The sequence below is a fragment of the Myotis myotis genome, unplaced genomic scaffold (genome assembly GCF_014108235.1).
Source record: "Myotis myotis isolate mMyoMyo1 unplaced genomic scaffold, mMyoMyo1.p scaffold_m19_p_6, whole genome shotgun sequence".
NCBI lineage: Eukaryota > Metazoa > Chordata > Mammalia > Chiroptera > Vespertilionidae > Myotis > Myotis myotis.
The window spans coordinates 85743642-85761635 of record NW_023416368.1 but is presented as its reverse complement, the minus strand read 5'-3'; the positions used below and the strand labels follow the sequence as shown (position 1 = coordinate 85761635).

Sequence of the window (17994 nt, the reverse complement as noted above, 5' to 3'; positions counted from 1 at the left end):
CCCTATGAAAGGGTCGTTCAACCACCAAAGGAGTCATGACCCACAGGTTGAGAACCACTGATATAAAAGAAAAGGCATGGAAAAGAGATTTACTTTATTCCTTATCCATGAGGATTCTTTCTCTCATGACTTCTTTTGTCTTCCAAAAAGATGTGTAATGCTACTGAAGGTTTTCCCACATTGCTTACATTTATAGTTTTCCCCTAGTGTGTTCATCCGTGCTTACTAAGAGACTTGGAGAAACTACAAGTTTTACCAAATTCCTTACATTCATAGAGCTTTTCTCCACTGTGTGTGTTTTCATGTCTGGGCACATGCAGGAGGCAACCAATTGATGTGTTTCCCTCACATCAATATCACTCTCTGTCTTTCTCTGATTTCCACTCTTTTTTTATTTTATTTTTTTAAAATATATTTTATTGATTTTTTACAGAGAGGAAGGGAGAGGGATAGAGAGTTAGAAACATCAATCAGCTGCCTCCTGCACACCCCCTACTGGGGATATGCCCACAACCAAGGTACATGCCCTTGACCGGAATCGAACCTGGGACCTTTCAGTCCGCAGGCCGATGCTCTATCCACTGAGCCAAACGGGTTATGGCGTGATTTCCACTCTTAATGGAAAAATATCCACAAGATAAAAAAAAAAAAAAAAAAAGGATGAGGATGGTCAAAGGCTTTTCTAAAATCTTTACAAGATAGAACTTAGTTTTAGTTTGCGTTCTTTCATTCATTATGCTTTCTCTCCACTATGAGTATTTAGGTGAATTTGAAGAGAACTGGGATGAATAAACGCTTTCCCACATTGCTATCATTCATAGGGTTTTTCCTTACTATGAGTTCTTTCATGATTTCGCAGGAGAGTTGGATGAGAGAAAACTTTACCACAATGGGTACATTCATAAGGTTTTTCCCCCATATGAATACTTTCATGAACGCGGAGGGCACATCGATCATGGAATGCTTTACCACATTCTTTACATTCATGAGGCTTCTTTCCATCATGACTTCTTTTATGTCTTCGAAGAGAGGTGCGATAACTGAAGGCTTTGCCACATAGCTTACATTCATAGGGTTTTTCCTTAGTATGAGTTCTTTCTTGACATCGGAGGGAAGCTGGCTGAACAAAAGCTTTACCACAATGGTTACATTCATAAGGTTTTCCCCCAGTATGAATACTTTCATGAAGTCGGAGGTATGATCGATCACGGAAAGTTTTACCACATTCTTTACATTCATGAGGCTTTTTTCCGTGATGACTTCTTTTATGCTTTGCAACAGAGCTCAGACAACTGAAGGCTTTCGCACATTGCTTACATTCATAGGGTTTTTCTCCAGTATGAGTTACTTCATGACGTCAGAGATAATATTAAAAAAGGAATGTTTTACCACATTCCTTACATTCATGAGGCTCCTTTCCATCATGACTTCTTTTATGTTTTGCAAGAGAGCCTCGAGAACTGAAGATTTTCCCACATTGCTTACATTCATGGAATTTTTCCTCATGAGTTCTTTCATGACGTCGGAGGTAAGTTGGATCAGAGAAATCTTTACCACAATGGTTACATTCATAAGGTTTTTTCCCAGTATGCCTACTCTCATGACATCGGAGGGAATATGGGTCACAGAAAGTTTTACCACATTCCTTATACTCATGAGGCTTCCTTGCAACATGAGTTATTTTATGTCTTGCAAGATAGCATTGATAACTGAAGGTTTTCCCACATTGCTTACATTCATGAAGTTTTTCCTCATGAGTTCTTTCATGACATCGGAGGTAAGTTAGATCAGAGAAAGCTTTACCACAATGATTACATTCATAAGGTTTTTCCCCAGTATGAATACTCTCATGACGTCAGAGGGAATATGCATCACAGAAAGTTTTACCACATTGCTTGCATTCATGAGGCTTTTTTCCATCATGACTTCTTGTATGTATTCGAAGATGTTTGAGACAACGGAAGGTTTTCCCACATTGCTTACATTCATAGGGCTTCTCCCCAGTATGCATTCTTTCATGATATCGAAGGGAACTGGAATACCTGAAAGCTTTCCCACAGTCTTACAGTCATATGGTTTCTCCCCAGCATGCATTATTTTATGATTTCTAAGAGATGTGTAAAAACTAAAATGCTTACCACATTGCTGACATTCGTAAGATTTTTCACCAGTATGAATTCTTTTATGTTTTCGAAGGGAACTTGAAAGAGAGAAAACTTTACTACAAAGCTTACATTCATAGGGCTTTTCCCGGGTATGAATTATTTCATGACTTCTAAGTAAAGAAGGATAAGGAAATGTTTTACCACATTCCTTACATTCATGAGGCTTCTTTGCGGCATGACTTCTTTTATGACTTACAAGAAAACTGAGAGAACGGAAGGCTTTCCCACATTGCTTACATTCATAAGATTTCTCACCAGTATGAGTTCTTTCAGGATTTCTAAGAGAAATGGAACTGAAAGCTTTGCCAGATTTCTTACATTGATAGGGCTTTTCTGCAGTGTGTGTTCTTTCATTTTCTCCAGAGTACTTGGGAGAACTGAAAGCTTTGCCACATTGCTTACTTTGATGTGGTTTCTCTCCACTATGAGTGTTTTTGTGAAGTTTAAAGTAAATAAGACTACTAAAGCCTTTCCCACATTGCTTACACTCATACGGTTTCCCAGCGATATCCGTTCCTTCATGATTTCTAAGGGAAGTTGAATAGTGGAAAGCTTTCCCACTGGGGCTGCCTTCATGTCTTTGAATATGTTGGTGATGCCTGAAAGCTTTCTCAGGTTCCATGCATTTATAAGGGTTTTTTTCATATTCCTGACACAGGTATAGTTTGGGTCCAATGTGAGAGCTCAGGTGGTTATTCAAGGATAAATAATCCATGAAGATTTGCCTACACAATGTGGCTTTAGGTTGTTTTATTTCAGTAGGAGTTTCCTTCTTTTCATTATGATTTGGAGTGTGGCTGAAGTTTGCATTGACCACCATCCTTCCTTGTACAGAGTCTCTCTACCACATGACTACTGTAAAAATCAGAAGCATATTATTAATACTCTGTTAACAATTTAATATTTATTAATAGTATGATAATGACATTTTTACCATTTTCAAGGAAAGTGGAGTGTTTCTGTACATTCTGATTTTTGAACGTGGTTATCCTAAAACCTCTGAAATAGGCTGGATCATAAATATTATGAAAAAACTTATACAGTAGGTCCTCAGGTTACATCGGAGATCTGGGGGCATTTGGGGGCCACCAGGCCAGCAGGGGGGGCAGTTAAGGGTGACCAGGCCATCTGGGGGGGCAGTTAGGGGCAACCAGGCCGGCAGGGGGGCAGTAATAGGTGACCAGGCCAGTGGGGAAAGGGGAGCAGTTAGGGGTGACCAAGGCAGGTGTGGGGGGACAATTGGGGGTACCAGGCTGGCAGGGGGGCAGTTAGCAGTGATCAGGCTGGCATGCAGAGGCAGTGAGGGGTGATCAGGCTGGGGGGGTTGGTAGTTAGGGGCGACCAGGCAAGCAGGTGAGCTATTAGGAGCCAGTGGTCCAGGATTGTGAGAGGGATGTCCGACTGCTGGTTTAGGCCCGATCTCCGGGATTGGGCCTAAACCAGCAGTCTGATATCCTCCGAGGAGTCATGGATTGGAGAGGGTGCAGGCTGGACTGAGGGTACCCGCCCACCTCCATGCACAAATGTCGTGCACCGGGCCTCTAGTAAATAATAAAAAACACAAAGCACATATGTACATACATCGAAATGACAGAACTTTTTTATAAATAAATGGGAGATGGCAACATATCCACGAAACGACATACTTCGAGTCTGACTTAACACAAAGACTGCCTGTATTCTTTAACGGTATTTCTGTATATTGTTTTTGATGAGATTATTCTAATAACAAAAACATTTAAAACTAGGCTGATACAATTGGATTACCTTTTTTTTCAGGTTGTTTTATGGACTGGGCCTATGTGGTTCAGTGACTCAGCATGGACCCACTAACCAGGGGGTTGTCAGTTAAACTCTCTGAAAGGGAATATGGCCAGGTTGCAGACTTATTAACCCCTGTACAGGGAATGAAGGAGGCAGCCAATCAATGTTTCTATGTCTTCCTCTCCCCTTCACAATCCAAAATCAATAAAAACATACTTTCACACCACCGGCATGGCTCATGGTTCAGTGCCAGCCTCTGAACTAGGAGGTCACAGCTCGATTCCTGGTCTGGGCACATGCCCAGGTTGTGGGCTTGATTCTGAATGTGTGGTGTGCAGGAGGCAGCTGATCAATAACTCTCTCTCATCATTGATGTTTGTCTCTCTTTCTCTTTCTCCCTAAATATCTGAAATAAATAAATAAATATTAAATAAGTAAATGAAATAAATATATATAAAAACATATTAACAACAACAACAAAAAAAGATGCTCTTGCAGGATAATGCTTTCTCACGTCAATGCATCTCACCTAAGATTCATCCCATGATTTTCATACTGATCTTCACCATCATGGTCTTCCCATTTTTCTTCTAAAATACACACTAGAAAAAGTATTATAAACTATTAAAGGACATTAAAATCATTAGATTTTAGGTACACAATGAGCTATGATCATTCCTAGTTTAATTACCAATGTATTCCCCTTTCCACATTTCAGTTCCTGAAACAGCATTGATGAGCAAGCAACACTAGTTTTCCAAGTGACTAAATAAGTAACAAATTGTTGTGGCCAGAGTCGCTATGTAGTCAACCTATGAATCAGGAGGTCAAGGATCATATTCCCAGTAAGCCTGGTTTGCAGGCTACATCCCCAGTGTGAGGCATGCAATAGGTAGAAAATCAGTGATTCTCTCTCATTACTGATTTTTTCTCTCTCTCTCCCTCTCCCTTCCTCTCTGAAATCAACAAAAATATATTACAAGAAAATAAAAAATTTGTGATAACTACCTACTGATGCCAGGTTCCAGAAGGTTTCTAGCAACACATCTGTGTAGAGTTTCTTCTGGGTCGGATCCAGGAAAGCCCACTCCTCCTTGGTGAACTTCACATTAACATCCTCAAAGGCCACTGAGTCCTAAAACATCCCACATATGTATGGGTGAGACAGCACTGCGGAGCCATACATACTTCATAAGAAGTTTGCAGAGGACACATGGTCCTCAACATTCAGTCTAAGACTTGATTGTAAGACTATCAAGACTATTTATTTGGCCCTAACTGGTTTGGCTCAGTGGATAGAGCATCAGCCTGCTGACTGAAGGGTCCCTGGTTTGATTCTAGTCAAGGGCATGACCTTTGGTTGCGGGTACATCCCTAGTGGGGGGGTGTGCAGGAGGCAGCTGATCAATGTTTCTCTCTCATTGATGTTTCTAACTCTCTATCCCTCTCCCTTCCTCTCTGTAAAAAAAATCAATGAAATATATATTTTTTAAAAAGACTTTATTTTAATGACTATGAATACAATAAAGACCTGGTAGCTTTCTCTTCTATTCTTATCACCAATCAGGAGAGGCCAGGAGGTGTGTGGGGAAATTCAACTTGGAACAAAATGTACTTGGCCATATTGTCCTGAAGTACTCCAGAGTGACAGTAGGTCCTCGGTTACATCGGAGATCTGTTCCTATGGCATGACGCATGACATAATACAATTTTTGCCGTAAGTCGGAACCCACCTGCATAAGCACCTACATCACTCACATGGAGCACATACACAGCAGTAAGGAAGTGAAACAGGAAAAAAATTTAAAAGAAAGATAACAATTCCTGACCTTTACTTCAGGTAAATACAGTAAATAATAAAAACAGAAAGCACATGTACATACATCGAAATGACAGAACTTCTTTTTTATAAATCAATGGGAGATGGCCATGTAACCATGAAACTACATACTTCAAGTCCGACGTAACCCTAACCCTGTAGTAGAAGTAGTCAAATACACCTGAGTGAAAATATTCTTGAAGATTACGAATGATCATTTGTTGTAGTAATATTTGTTAGTTTGACCTTCTTTTGCCTCTCTCATTTCATGGAAATAGGATGTTAGAGTTAGAGTTCAGACATGAGCAAGACACAACAACTTAGCCCTCTACAAAAGTCCTCAACTCATGATTTTTAGGACATATAGACAAATAAAATCTTTCTATATATATAAACTAGAAGCCCGTTGTACAAAGATTCACACAATGGGCCTTTCTTCCCCTGGCTGCTGGCACTGGTTTTTCTCTGGCACCTGGGACCCAGGCCTTTAGTCCAGCCGCAGCAAGGCTTGGCTTCTCCTCTGAGGCCAAGCCTCTTCAGTCTTTGCTCCGGCTGGAGCCTTCAGTCTTCGCTCTGCGCCTGGGTATGCAAATTAACCACCATTTCTGTTGGGTTAATTTGCATAGTCGCTATGACTGGCTGGTGGGTGTAGAAGTGACACCAATTTGCATGTTTTTCTTTTATTAGTATGGAAAGGTAATATGCTAAGTGTACCTCAAATCACTGCTATGACACACACTGACCACCTGGGGGCAGACGCTTGATGCAGGTGGTGCTGTGACGTGCACTGGCTATTTACAAAGAATGGCACCATGGACTTGGCGCTGACAAAGAAACACTTGGGAGAGAAACCAAGATGGCGGCATAGATAAACACCGGAAATTGCTGCCTCCCACAACAAATTCAAAAATACAACTAAAAGACAAAATGGTCATCATCCAGAACCACAGGAAGGCTGGCTGAGTGGAAATTCTACAACTAGAAGGAAAGAGAGAAGCACACTGAGACTCAGAGGAGCTGCGGAAGTGCAGAGGTGCGGAGGCGCATGCAGCAAGAGCTGGAAACTGAGGACGCGGCTGTCTTTTTGAATCAGGAGGGAGTCACAAGCCCCCGACTGCTCTGAACTCCAGTTCCGGGTGAGTCTCTGGGGACCCTGACTCATACAGGGAGAAACTGGAGTGTCTGACAGCGGGCAGAACTCGGAACTCGAAGGCGGCTTTCTCTCAAAGGTGCTTGCAGTGATTACCACGGGACACTGAGATGCAGGACCCCTTAGGGCAGGGCTGAGGATCAGCCATAGCTGCTTGCTTCGCTCTGTTGATTCCCTGAGACCCTGCCCCACCAAAGCTGCAGCAGAGGCTTTTGCATATGAATGCCCTGGCCCTTTACAACCTGAAAATTACCTAACAAATTGCAGCTGGGCCAGACAGACCCAGAACTTCCAAGAGAAGTCCCAAGGCCCCACAGCAGCTTGCATTGCTTCACACCTGGGCCTCATTTGGGCACCTCCAAACCCCAAACAAGGAAGGGGAATCTGCAGATCTCTTCACAGCTACTGCTGGGTAGCCTCAGGCAGAGGCTAAATTAGCACCTCCTTAGATCCAAGAGCCAGTGTACCCAGTGGTCAGAGTGGGACCATCCAATTACAACTCCTCAGATCCATAAGGGACACACTCAGGGGGCAGACTCAGTGAGCACCAAAGCCCCACTGAAGCAAGTCTTGCCCCAGAAGGGTGTCTTCAGCACAGAAGTTCTCCGACCGTAAACACAGCTGACTCTCACAGCCAATTGGCCTAGAGGTCAATTCCTCCCAGTGATACCTATAACAATCAAGGCTTAACTAAAACAAGACTGTACACAAAGCCCACAAAGGGGTGCACCAAGAGTGTTCACCTCAGGTAATTGGGGATGCTGAGCCACTGGGCCCTATAGGACACCTAGCACACAAAGCCACTCTACCAACACAGGGAAGCATAAAAAATGCAGAGACAAAGAAACAGGTCACAAATGACAGAAATGGAGGAAAGCAAACGATGGATATAGAGTTCAAAACCACACTTTTAAGGTTTTTCAAGAACTTTCTAGAAACCGCCGATAAATTTAGTAAGACCCTCAAAAAGTCTGGTAAGACCGCCGATAAATGTAGTGAGACCCTCGAGTTTATGAAAAAGGACCAACTAGAAATTAAGCATACACTGACTGAAATAATTATATTATGCAGAGTTCCAACAGCAGACTAGAGGATCGCAAGAATCAAGTCAGAGATTTGAAATACGAGGAAGCAAAAAACACCCATCCTGAAAAGCAAAGAGCAAAACAAATCCAAAAGTATGAAGATAGTGTAGGAGCCTCTGGGACAACTTCAAGCATACCAACATCCGAATTATAAGGGTGCCAGAAGAAGAGAGAGAGAAAGATATTGAAAGCCTATTAGAAGAAATAATGACAGAAAACTTCCCCAACCTGATGAAAGAAATAGACTTACAAGTCCAAGAAGCAAAGAGAACCCCAAATAAGAGGAATCCAAAGAGGACCACACCAAGACACATCATAATTAAAATTCCAAGGGCAAAAGACAAAGAGAGAGTCTTAAAAGCAGCAAGAGAAAAACAGTTACCTACAAGGGAGTACCCATATGACTGTCAGCTGATTTCTCAACAGAAACCATGCAGGCCAGAAGGGAGTGGCAAAACATATTCAAAGTGATGAATACCAAGAACCTACAACCAAGATTATTCTACTCAGCAAAGCTATCATGTAGAATTGATGGTCAGATAAAGAGCTTCACAGGCAAGAAAAAGCTAAAGGAGTTCATCACCACCAAACCAGGATTATGTGAAATGCTGAAGGTTACTCTTTAAGAAGAGGAAGAAGAAGAAAAGGGTAAAGATAAAAATTATGAACAACAAAGTGACAACAAATACATATCTATCAACAAGTGAATCTAAAAATTAAGGTAAAAAAAATCTGATGAACAGAATAAACTGGTGAATATAACAGAAGCAAAGAAATGCTAAAGAGATGCTGTAATGGGAAGAAGAAATAGAGAAAACTAGGCATACAGAATGAAAATGGCAATAAATAACTACCTAGCCATAATAACCCTAAATGTAAATGGATTAAATGTTCCAAACAAAAGCAATAGGGAAGCTGAATGGATACAAAAACATGATCCAACTATATGCTGTCTACAAGAGTCCCACCTCAGAACAAAAACAGCCTGGTATTGACACAAGAATGGGCATATAAATCAATAGGACAGAACAGAGAACCCAGAAATCAAACCAAGCCATTATACTCAATATTTGACAAAGGAGGCAAGAGCATACAATGCAATCAAGAGAATCTCTTCAATAAATGGTGGTGGGGAAATTGAACAGACACAAACAAGACAATGAAATTACACCACCAACCTACATCGTACACAAGAATAAACTCAAAATAGGTAAAATACTTAAATGTAAGTCATGAAACCATAAAAATCCTAGAAGAAACCATAGGTAGCAAAATCTCAGACATCTCTCCTAGCAAAATGTTTTTAGATCATCTCCTAGGAAAAGGAAACAAGGAGAAAATAAACAAATGGGATTACATTAAAATAAAAAGCTTCTGCACAGCAAAAGAAAGCATCAATAAAACAAAAAGTGAGCCCACTGTATGGGAGAACATATTTAGCCAAAGAAACTTTTATCATTTGCAACTTTATACATCTGGTAAAGAGTTAATATCCAAAATATATAAGGAAGTCATACAGCTTAACAGAAGAAAGACAAACAATCCAATTTAAAAATGGGCAAAGGACCTAAATAGACACTTCTCCAAAGAGGACAAACAGATGACCAAGAGACATATGAAAAAATGCTCAAAGTCATTAATCATCTGAGAAATGCAAATCAACACGGCAAGGAGGTACCATCTGATACATGCTAGAATGGCAAGCATCAACAAATCAACAAATGACAAGTGATGGTGAGAATGTGGAGAAAAGGGAACCCTAGTACACTGCTGGTGGGAATGCAGATTGGTGCAGCCATTATGGAAAACAGTATGGAGTCCTCAAAAAATTAAATATAGATATGCCATTTGATCCAGTGATCCCACTTCTAGAGATATATCCCAAGAAAACCTGAAACACCAATCAGAAACAATGTATGCACCCCTATATTCATAGTAGCACAATTTACAATAGCTAAGATCTGGAAACAGCCCAAGTGCCCATCAGTAGATGAATGGATAAGAAAGCTGTGGTACATTTATACCTTGGAATACTTTGCAGCAATAAAAAAGAAGAATCTCTTATCCTTTGAGACAGCATGGAGGGACCTGGAGAGTATCATGCTAAGGGAAATAAGTCAGTCAGAGAAAGGCAAGTATCAAATGATCTCACTCATATGTGGAATCTAAGTAACAACAACAACAAAAAATGATGAAAGGAGTAGATCCAGACACATGGAACAGAGTGTGGATTCTCAAAGGGAAGACGGGGGAGGACGGTAATCAACCAAAGGCCTTGAATGCATATATGCATAACCAATGGACACAGAGAGCTGAAGACCTGGAGTGGGGGAGTGGGGGCGGGGGCAGGGGGGTCGCCATGATGGGAAAAGGATAGAGAGGGTCAATGGGAGAGAAAAGGTGACATATATAATACTTTGGACAATAAATAATTATTTTTTTAAAAAAAGGAAGTACAGCCCTAACTGCTTTGGCTCAGTGGATAGAGTATCAGCCTACAGACTCAAGGTTCCCAGGTTCTATTCTGGTCAAGGGCATGTACCTTGGTTGTGGGCACATACCCAGTGGGGAGTGTGCAGGCGGCAGCTGATTGATGTTTCTCCCTCATCAATGTTTCTAACTCTCTATCCCTCTCCCTTCCTCTCTGAAAAAATCAATGAAATATATTTTTTAAAAAAGGAAATACAAATTGGTAATTACAAAATAGTGAGGGGCATGTAAAGAATAGCACAGGAAATATCTACACTAATAAAAGAGAAAAATGGTAATTGGCGTACGGCGCTACCCTTTTCATTGGCTAATCAGGGCTATATGCAAATTAACTGCCAACTAAGATTGGCAGTTAACTGCCAACAAGATGGCGGTTAATTTGCATATGTAGGCACAATGCAGGGAGGCGAAAGGGAAAGCAGGAAGAAGCCCCCTGCCACTGACAGTGATCGGAAACCCAGGGGGGAGCTAAGAGCTGGGGGGCAGGGCAAAGGCGGCCCCAGGGCCGCCTTTGCCCTGCCCCCCAGCCATGATCAGAGAATCAGGTGCCTTTTCTGCCCTGGCCAGTGATAGCAGGAAGTAGGGGTGGAGCCAGCGATGGGAGCTGGGCACGGTCGAAGCTGGCAGTCCCAGGAGCTAGGGGTCCCTTGCCTGGGCCTAAAGCGAAGCCCACAATCATGGGGCCGCTGCAGCTGCGGGTCCCCGCTGCCCGGGCCGGACGCCTCAGCCAGAGGCGTTAGGCCTAGTCAAGGGGCTGATCCGGTGATTGGTGATCGGAGGGTGATGAGGGTCAATTCCTCTGGCTGAGGCATCAGGCCTGGGTGGGGGGGCGGAGCCAGGGATTGGAGGGATATGATGGTCCCCTTGCCCAGGCCTGAAGCCTGGGTCAGAGGCGTCAGGCTTGGGCGGGGGGTGGAGCAAGCGATCAGAGGGAGATGGGGGTCCCCTGCCCAGGCATGATTCCTGGGCCAGAGGCCTCAGGCCTGGGCGGGGGCCAGAGCCAGTGATCTGGGGGAGATGGGGGTCCGCTGTCCAAGCCTGACACCTCTGGCAGAGGCGTCAGGCCTGGGCAAGGGGCTGATCAGGCGATCGGAGGGTGATGGGGGTCTATGCCTCTGGCCGAGGCATCAGGCCTGGGCAAGGGGCAGAGCCAGCAATCGGAGCGGTCTGGGGGTCCCCTGCCCAGGCCTGATGCCTGGGCCAGAGGTGTCAGGCCTGGGCAAGGGGCCGATCCTGCGATTGGAGAGTGATGGGGGTCAACGCCTGAGGGCTCCCAGTATGTGAGAGGGGGCAGGCTGGGCTGAGGGACACCCCCCCACACACACACCCAGTGCACGAATTTCGTGCACCGGGCCCCTAGTAGTCAATAATATTCTATTAACTATGTGTGGTATCTCATGGGTATTAGACTTTGTAAGTTATGTACATGTCTACCAGTAATCACTATGTTGACACTTGAAACTAATATATTGTGTCAACTTACTGAAAAAAAGAAATTAAGCCCTAGCCAGTATCACTCAGTTAATAGAGCATCGGCCTGTGGACTAAAGGTCCCAGGTTCGATTCTGGTCAAGGGCACACACCTTGGATGCAAGCACCCCTCCCGGGGCTGTGCCCTGGTCAGGGCACATGCAGGAGGCACCTAGTTAATGCTTTTCTCTCACATGAATATTTCGCTCCGTCTTTCCCTTTCTCTTCCCCACTCTCCAAAAATCAATGGAAAAATATCCTCAGGTGAGAATTTTAAAAAAGAAAATGGTGCATGATTTGAAAATAGCCTAAGTGCCCATCAGCAGATGAGTGGATTAAAAAACTGTGGTACATCTACACAATGAAATACTATGCTGCTATAAAAAAGAAGGAACTTTTACCATTTGCAACAGCATGGATGGATCTGGAGAACATTGTGCTAAGCGAAATAAGCCAGTTGGAGAAAGATGAATATCACATGATCACACTCATATGTGGGATATAATGAACATAAACTGATGAACAGAAATAGATCCAGAGACTAAGAAACACTGAACAGAGAGTGCAACCTCAGAAAGAAGGGAGGTTGGCCCACCCAAGGTGGGAGAGGGGTAAGAGGTCAACCAAAGCACTGGTATCCTATCTAATAATAGACAAAGATGGTAATTGACCTTACCTTTGCTATGCCTCCAATTGGCTAATCAGCACGATAGGCAAATTAACCACCAACAAAGATGGCGGCTAATTTGCATTGTGCAGGCAGGGCTGGACAGCGCTAGCTGCCATCTGGGCCCCGTGTGTGGCCCCACCCCCAGCCTGGACCCCCGTGTGCCGCCTAAGCCCCACTCCCAGCCTGGACCCCCATGTGCTGCCTAAGCCCCACCCCCAGACGGGACCCCCTGTGCCGCCTAAGCCCCGCCCCCAGCCAGGACCCCATGGCGATTGGAGAGCAGAAAAGTGCCGCCTGCAGGCAGCACCCAGTAGGGCCTGCCCCCAGGTCTCTGCGGCGATCCGGCGATCCGGTGATCCATGAGCAGGAAATCGCGGTCTGCAGCCAGCACCCCACCCTGGCCACAGCTCAAGGGAGAGAACAACACACAGTGGAGGCCAGGAGCCTGAGACATCAACACAGAGGGGCACCTGCTCCAAGCCTCCATGGTGTGGCTGGGGGCAGAGGCCTCCAGCAGACACACACACACACACATACACACACACGACGCCTGCTCCCAGCCTCTGCTGCCAGACTGTGGCTGTCAGTAGGACATCCACTAAGGGTTCCCAGACTGTGAGAGGGGCAGGCTGGGCTGAGGGAGCCCCCCACCCCCACCCCCGGTGCACGAATTTCTTGCACCGGGCCTCTAGTGTATGCAAATTAGCATAACCAATGGACATGGACACTGGGCAGTGGGGGCTTGTCCTGGGGGCAGGGGAGGGTGTGTCAATGGGGGAAAAGGAGATATATGTACTACTTTAAGCAATAAAAATAAAGAAAATATTGATGTTCTTTGTGAACGGAGATGCGGAGATGAGTCAGACGACAGGATACGGAGAAGCAGAGGGCTACCGCTCGCTCAGGCAAATAGCAAAAGCCCCCAAAGCCCTCATGGCTTTTATTCAGGGAGTACAGCAAGTAACAATGATGAACAGGCATGCTTGTGAGATCATTTGAACTAAGTTATATACATTACACTATTAATTTCCTATGTTATATAAAGATTATTTCCACCTGCAGCAGTGCACCCTCCCCTGAACTTTCTATGCCCTCATGGACCATTTATCACGTCAAGGAAAGTTCTGCCTCGGAACAATGTCTCGCTTGCAAGACTGTTCTGACGCGGCCCGCTTGCAGGCTCACACCTTTTCCTGGCAGAACGTCCTCTTCTAGTTAACTTCTTTCCGCTTGACCGCTACAGAAAATAGTGCAATACACACACACAGACGCATATTACCATATTATTCACCCATTAGAAAAAGAAATTCTGCCACTTGTAATAACACATTCATGGACTTTGAGGACAGGATGCTTTGTGAAATAAGCCAGAAAAAGAGAAATACCACGTGTTCTCTCTTATCTGTGGAACCTTTACAAAAGCAAGTCTATAGATACAGAGCACAGAATGATGGTTGCTAGAGGTTGCAGGAGTGGTGTACAGGGGTGAGGTGGGGGTCAAATGGATGAAGGGTGTCAAAAAGTACGAACTTCCAGTTATAGAATAAGTCATGGAAATACAGCTTACAGCATGGTGACTGCAGTTAGTAATGCTATATTTCTTGCCCTAACTGGTTTGGCTCAGTGGATAGAGCATCGGCCTGTGGACTGAAGGGTCCCAGGTTCGATTCCAGTCAAGGGCATGTACCTTGGTTGCAGGCACAGAGGATGCAGGAGACAGCTGATCAATGTTTCTGTCTCATTGATGTTTCTAACTCTCTATCCCTCTCCCCTCCTCTCTGTAAAAATCAATAATATATATTAATATGTATATTAATATATATTTTAAAAATATATATTAATATATATTTTATAATATATAATAATATATAATAATATATAATATATAATATATATTAATATATATTTTAAAAAGTAATACTATATTTCAGATGTGAAAGTTGCTAAGAAGAAATTTTAAAAGTTCTCTTTACAAGAAAAAAATATTCTGTAAATATGTGTAATGACAGATGCTAATTAGACTTATTGTGATGATCACTTCACAATACATACAAATATCAAATCATTATGCTGTACGCCTTAAACTAATATAATGTTGTATGTCAATTGTAACTTAATGAAAAATAAAATCCCTTCTATAAAAAAGAGATTAGAGGGATCTGAAAAACTGCAGTCACCTAGTAAGGTTATACCCATCACAATGTCATAGGACTGGGGTGGGCAACCCCTGGCATGCATGCCAAACATGGCACGCCAGTAACTTTTGCGGGCAAGCAAAACCCTCTCTTATAATCTTCCATTTACAATTGTGAATCTTTGTTCTCAGTGATGAATTTTGTTAAGTCTCGTAATAGGAGTAGCCTGACAGATGAAAGTAGTAGCTCGTGCATATCTCTGAAGGTCACAAAATATAAACCTGATGTAAAATCTCTGTCATCAGTGATGCAGCAGCAAGAGTCCCACTGATGATATCAAACGGAGTCATAAAGTTTTCTGTCGGACTATCAGTGTACATGTACACATTAAAAAACATATAGTGTTTTTGTCGCTCGAATGAATTTTATTATTTTTTCAAGGTTCTTCACATATGTACACCTTAAGAGATATCAAGTAGGTGTCATATGTTCTCAAAAAATTAGGGTTGGCACCCAGAAGAATTTTGAGTCAGAGATTTTCCTGGTTTTGGCACGCACAAAAAGGTTGCCCACCCCTGTCATAGGGAAATGCATTACTCAGATGTTTATGATGACGCAGGTGTAAACAAGCTTCCTGTGCTGCCAGTCCTATGAAAGTCCAGCACATACAGTTATGGTCACTACATAGAATACTTGATGATGAGAAACTGGCTTATGTATTTGCTATACTATCCTCTTCATCTTTGTGTGCTTTCTTCTTAGTGAAAGAAAACTTTGCTCTGAAGCAGTATGCTGTTTTATGCGGGCAGCAGCCTCAGAGGTCTTGTGTTGACTGTGCCTTTTGATTGCATCATTGCCTCCTGGGCTTGATAGAATCTGTTTTTTTGTAAATTTCCTGGCCTAAGTGTACAGTGTGATAAAGTCTACAGTCGTGCACAGTAACGTCCTAGGCCTTCATATTCACTCACCGATCACTGACTCCTGCACAGCAGCCTCCAGTCCTGGAGCCCATTCAGGGTCAGTGCCCCACACGGATGTACCATTTCCTACCTTGCACACCACATTTTTACTGTACTTTTTCATAAATGCTTACTACCACTGCATTGCAATTGCCTACAGTATTCAGTACAGTAGCATGTTGTACAGGTTTGTTGTCTAGGACCCACGGGCTACACCATATGGCCTAGGTGTGTAGCAGGCTACACCCTGCAGGTTTGTAAGAGAACTGAGAACAACAAAACTGCCTCCAGATGTCCTCCCCAGGTTCAGGGGTGCAGGACTGTACTTAACTACACTTTGACCTCTCCCGCTTCCTTTCTGCCTATAATAGTAAAAGCCTTCTATTTTGAACAGCCAATCAGATTCTATTTACTAGATGGGATGGGGCCCAATTCGTGAATGGGGAATGAAGCCAATTAGACCTTCCAATTTATCTAGTTGAATTTTGTTTTTAACAGTTTGAAAAGCACCACAAAAACAAATAGCTGATAAAGATGCTGTGACTCAGAGAAGGGAAGATGGGGTTTAGTGTAAATATTTCTCTCTTCTCCGCGTCCAGCGCAGCTAGAAAGCGGTGCAGTTCCTGCGTAGGACGGCTGCTGGGGATTGAGAAAATCAAAGAAAGAGACAGACACAGAGACGGAAGGAAAATGCTGGGGCCCGGTCGGACCACTGTCCTCTGATGGAGAGATAGGGACCCAAAGCCAATACAGCGTGTTTATTTCATACGGCAAAACCCAGGAAGTTTTACTAAAGGTCACGACAAAGGAGATTATGTGCATTCTTGGGTGGGCCCAAATCCCTGTCATTCCTGGTGCGTGGCTGGATTTAGATAACGAAACCAACCCCTGGGGCCTCGGCTGAAGGTCCAGCTCTCAGCACTCCTGCCTCTGGCAAGGCGCGTTTCCAGGACGTGGCTCTGCCAACGCGATTCAGCTGACAACAGTAAAAACAATGCCCACGTGCCTTCCCAGGCTCTCTCTACAGGTTAGGATTCGGGGGAGAGCCTGGAAGTGCAGGCATTTGCTGCAGACCTAGGCCTGGGGGACAGGGGGTGGACTTGAGAGCCTGCTCCACAAACATCAAAACTCAGGAGAAAACGGGGTCCTTCTGGGGAGAAAGCAGGGACAGGGGGCCCCACAGACCACAGCTCCTCCCGTGCACGAACCGCGGGGACCGAGTCACCATTGTCCCCATGACCCTCCCCGTGGTCCCCGCACCGACTGCGGAGCCGCGGGGATGAGGGTGCAGAGCTGCCCAGACGCGCTCCGCAGCCCAAGGCCCTGCCGCGGGGACACACTGGACGCCCGGGTCCCGGCTGGGCCCCACCCTGCGAGCCCGAGGGGCCTGCAGTTTCAGCGGAGCCCCCGGCGCCTCGGGTCCGCAGGCTCCGGACCTGACCGCGGAGAGACGGTCCCGCCACGGCGGCTCCACCCGCGCCTCCTCCCCGTCCCCGCGCCCGGCCGCACACTCACCATTTCTGGTTCCTGGGCCCCCCGAGTCCGCCTGCAGCTCCCAACGCCTTACAGATCGCAGCTCCACACAAGCGGGCAGAGCAACCTTAGGTTTTAAGGGCAAGAAAAGTGCCGGCCGGATCTCAGCCGGAGCCAGCAGGCCTTCCACGCGGTTGCAGCTATAGGTGCCCCCCCACCCGCTCCCAATAGCCCCACCCACCTGGCGCCCAGCTCAGATGACCGACACTTCTCACGACATCGCCCCCTAGCGCCTGAGGTGCACAGGCCTGAGCCCAAAGCAGCCAGATCCCTGTCCAGGGACCTTTGCACTGAGAGGCAGCGCTGAGATTCCCAGGGAACAGTGGTCCTTCCTTGCAAACACACACACTGAAAAGGCACCTAAGGAATCTGGCTCCATTTTCATCTTTGTTGACAGCTGGAGTCTGACGTGTGTGGATTTACAAAAAGGTGCACAGGCTCAGGGGCCAGGGATGCCTTAGGGTGGTATCCTTCCAGACCACAGCCAGATTCCCCAAAAAGAGCATTGAAACCAGAAACAAGCCATCATTTCCAGCGTGAAAAGTGACTTCTGTGCATTTAGAATGGTTAACTTTAGAAAATGTTTTTCACATGAAAACATGTGTTCCCGCTGGTGATTCAGTCACGCTCCTCTGAGGCCATGAGCCACCCCTTACTTGTGGTTGTCTTGTGGGCAGTTCCACAGACCTACCCAGAGCAAGGAGATGGGCCAGGGACAGAGGTCACCAGGGTGGAGAGCCCAGGTACCTAGCAA

At 44.8% G+C, this 17994-nt stretch overlaps 1 protein-coding gene across 1 annotated transcript; it reads right to left on the bottom strand.

Moving 5' to 3' along the window:
* Positions 1-1761: 1761 nt before the first annotated feature.
* On the bottom strand, positions 1762-17389 carry LOC118659319 (zinc finger protein 709-like). Its single transcript, XM_036315602.1, is given in 5 exon segments — positions 1762-2061; positions 2064-3020; positions 4459-4531; positions 4938-5064; positions 17223-17389. Coding segments are annotated over 2 exon segments (1128 nt in total). The 5' UTR covers positions 2986-3020; positions 4459-4531; positions 4938-5064; positions 17223-17389; the 3' UTR covers positions 1762-1855.
* Between the last annotated feature and the right edge of the window lie 605 nt (positions 17390-17994).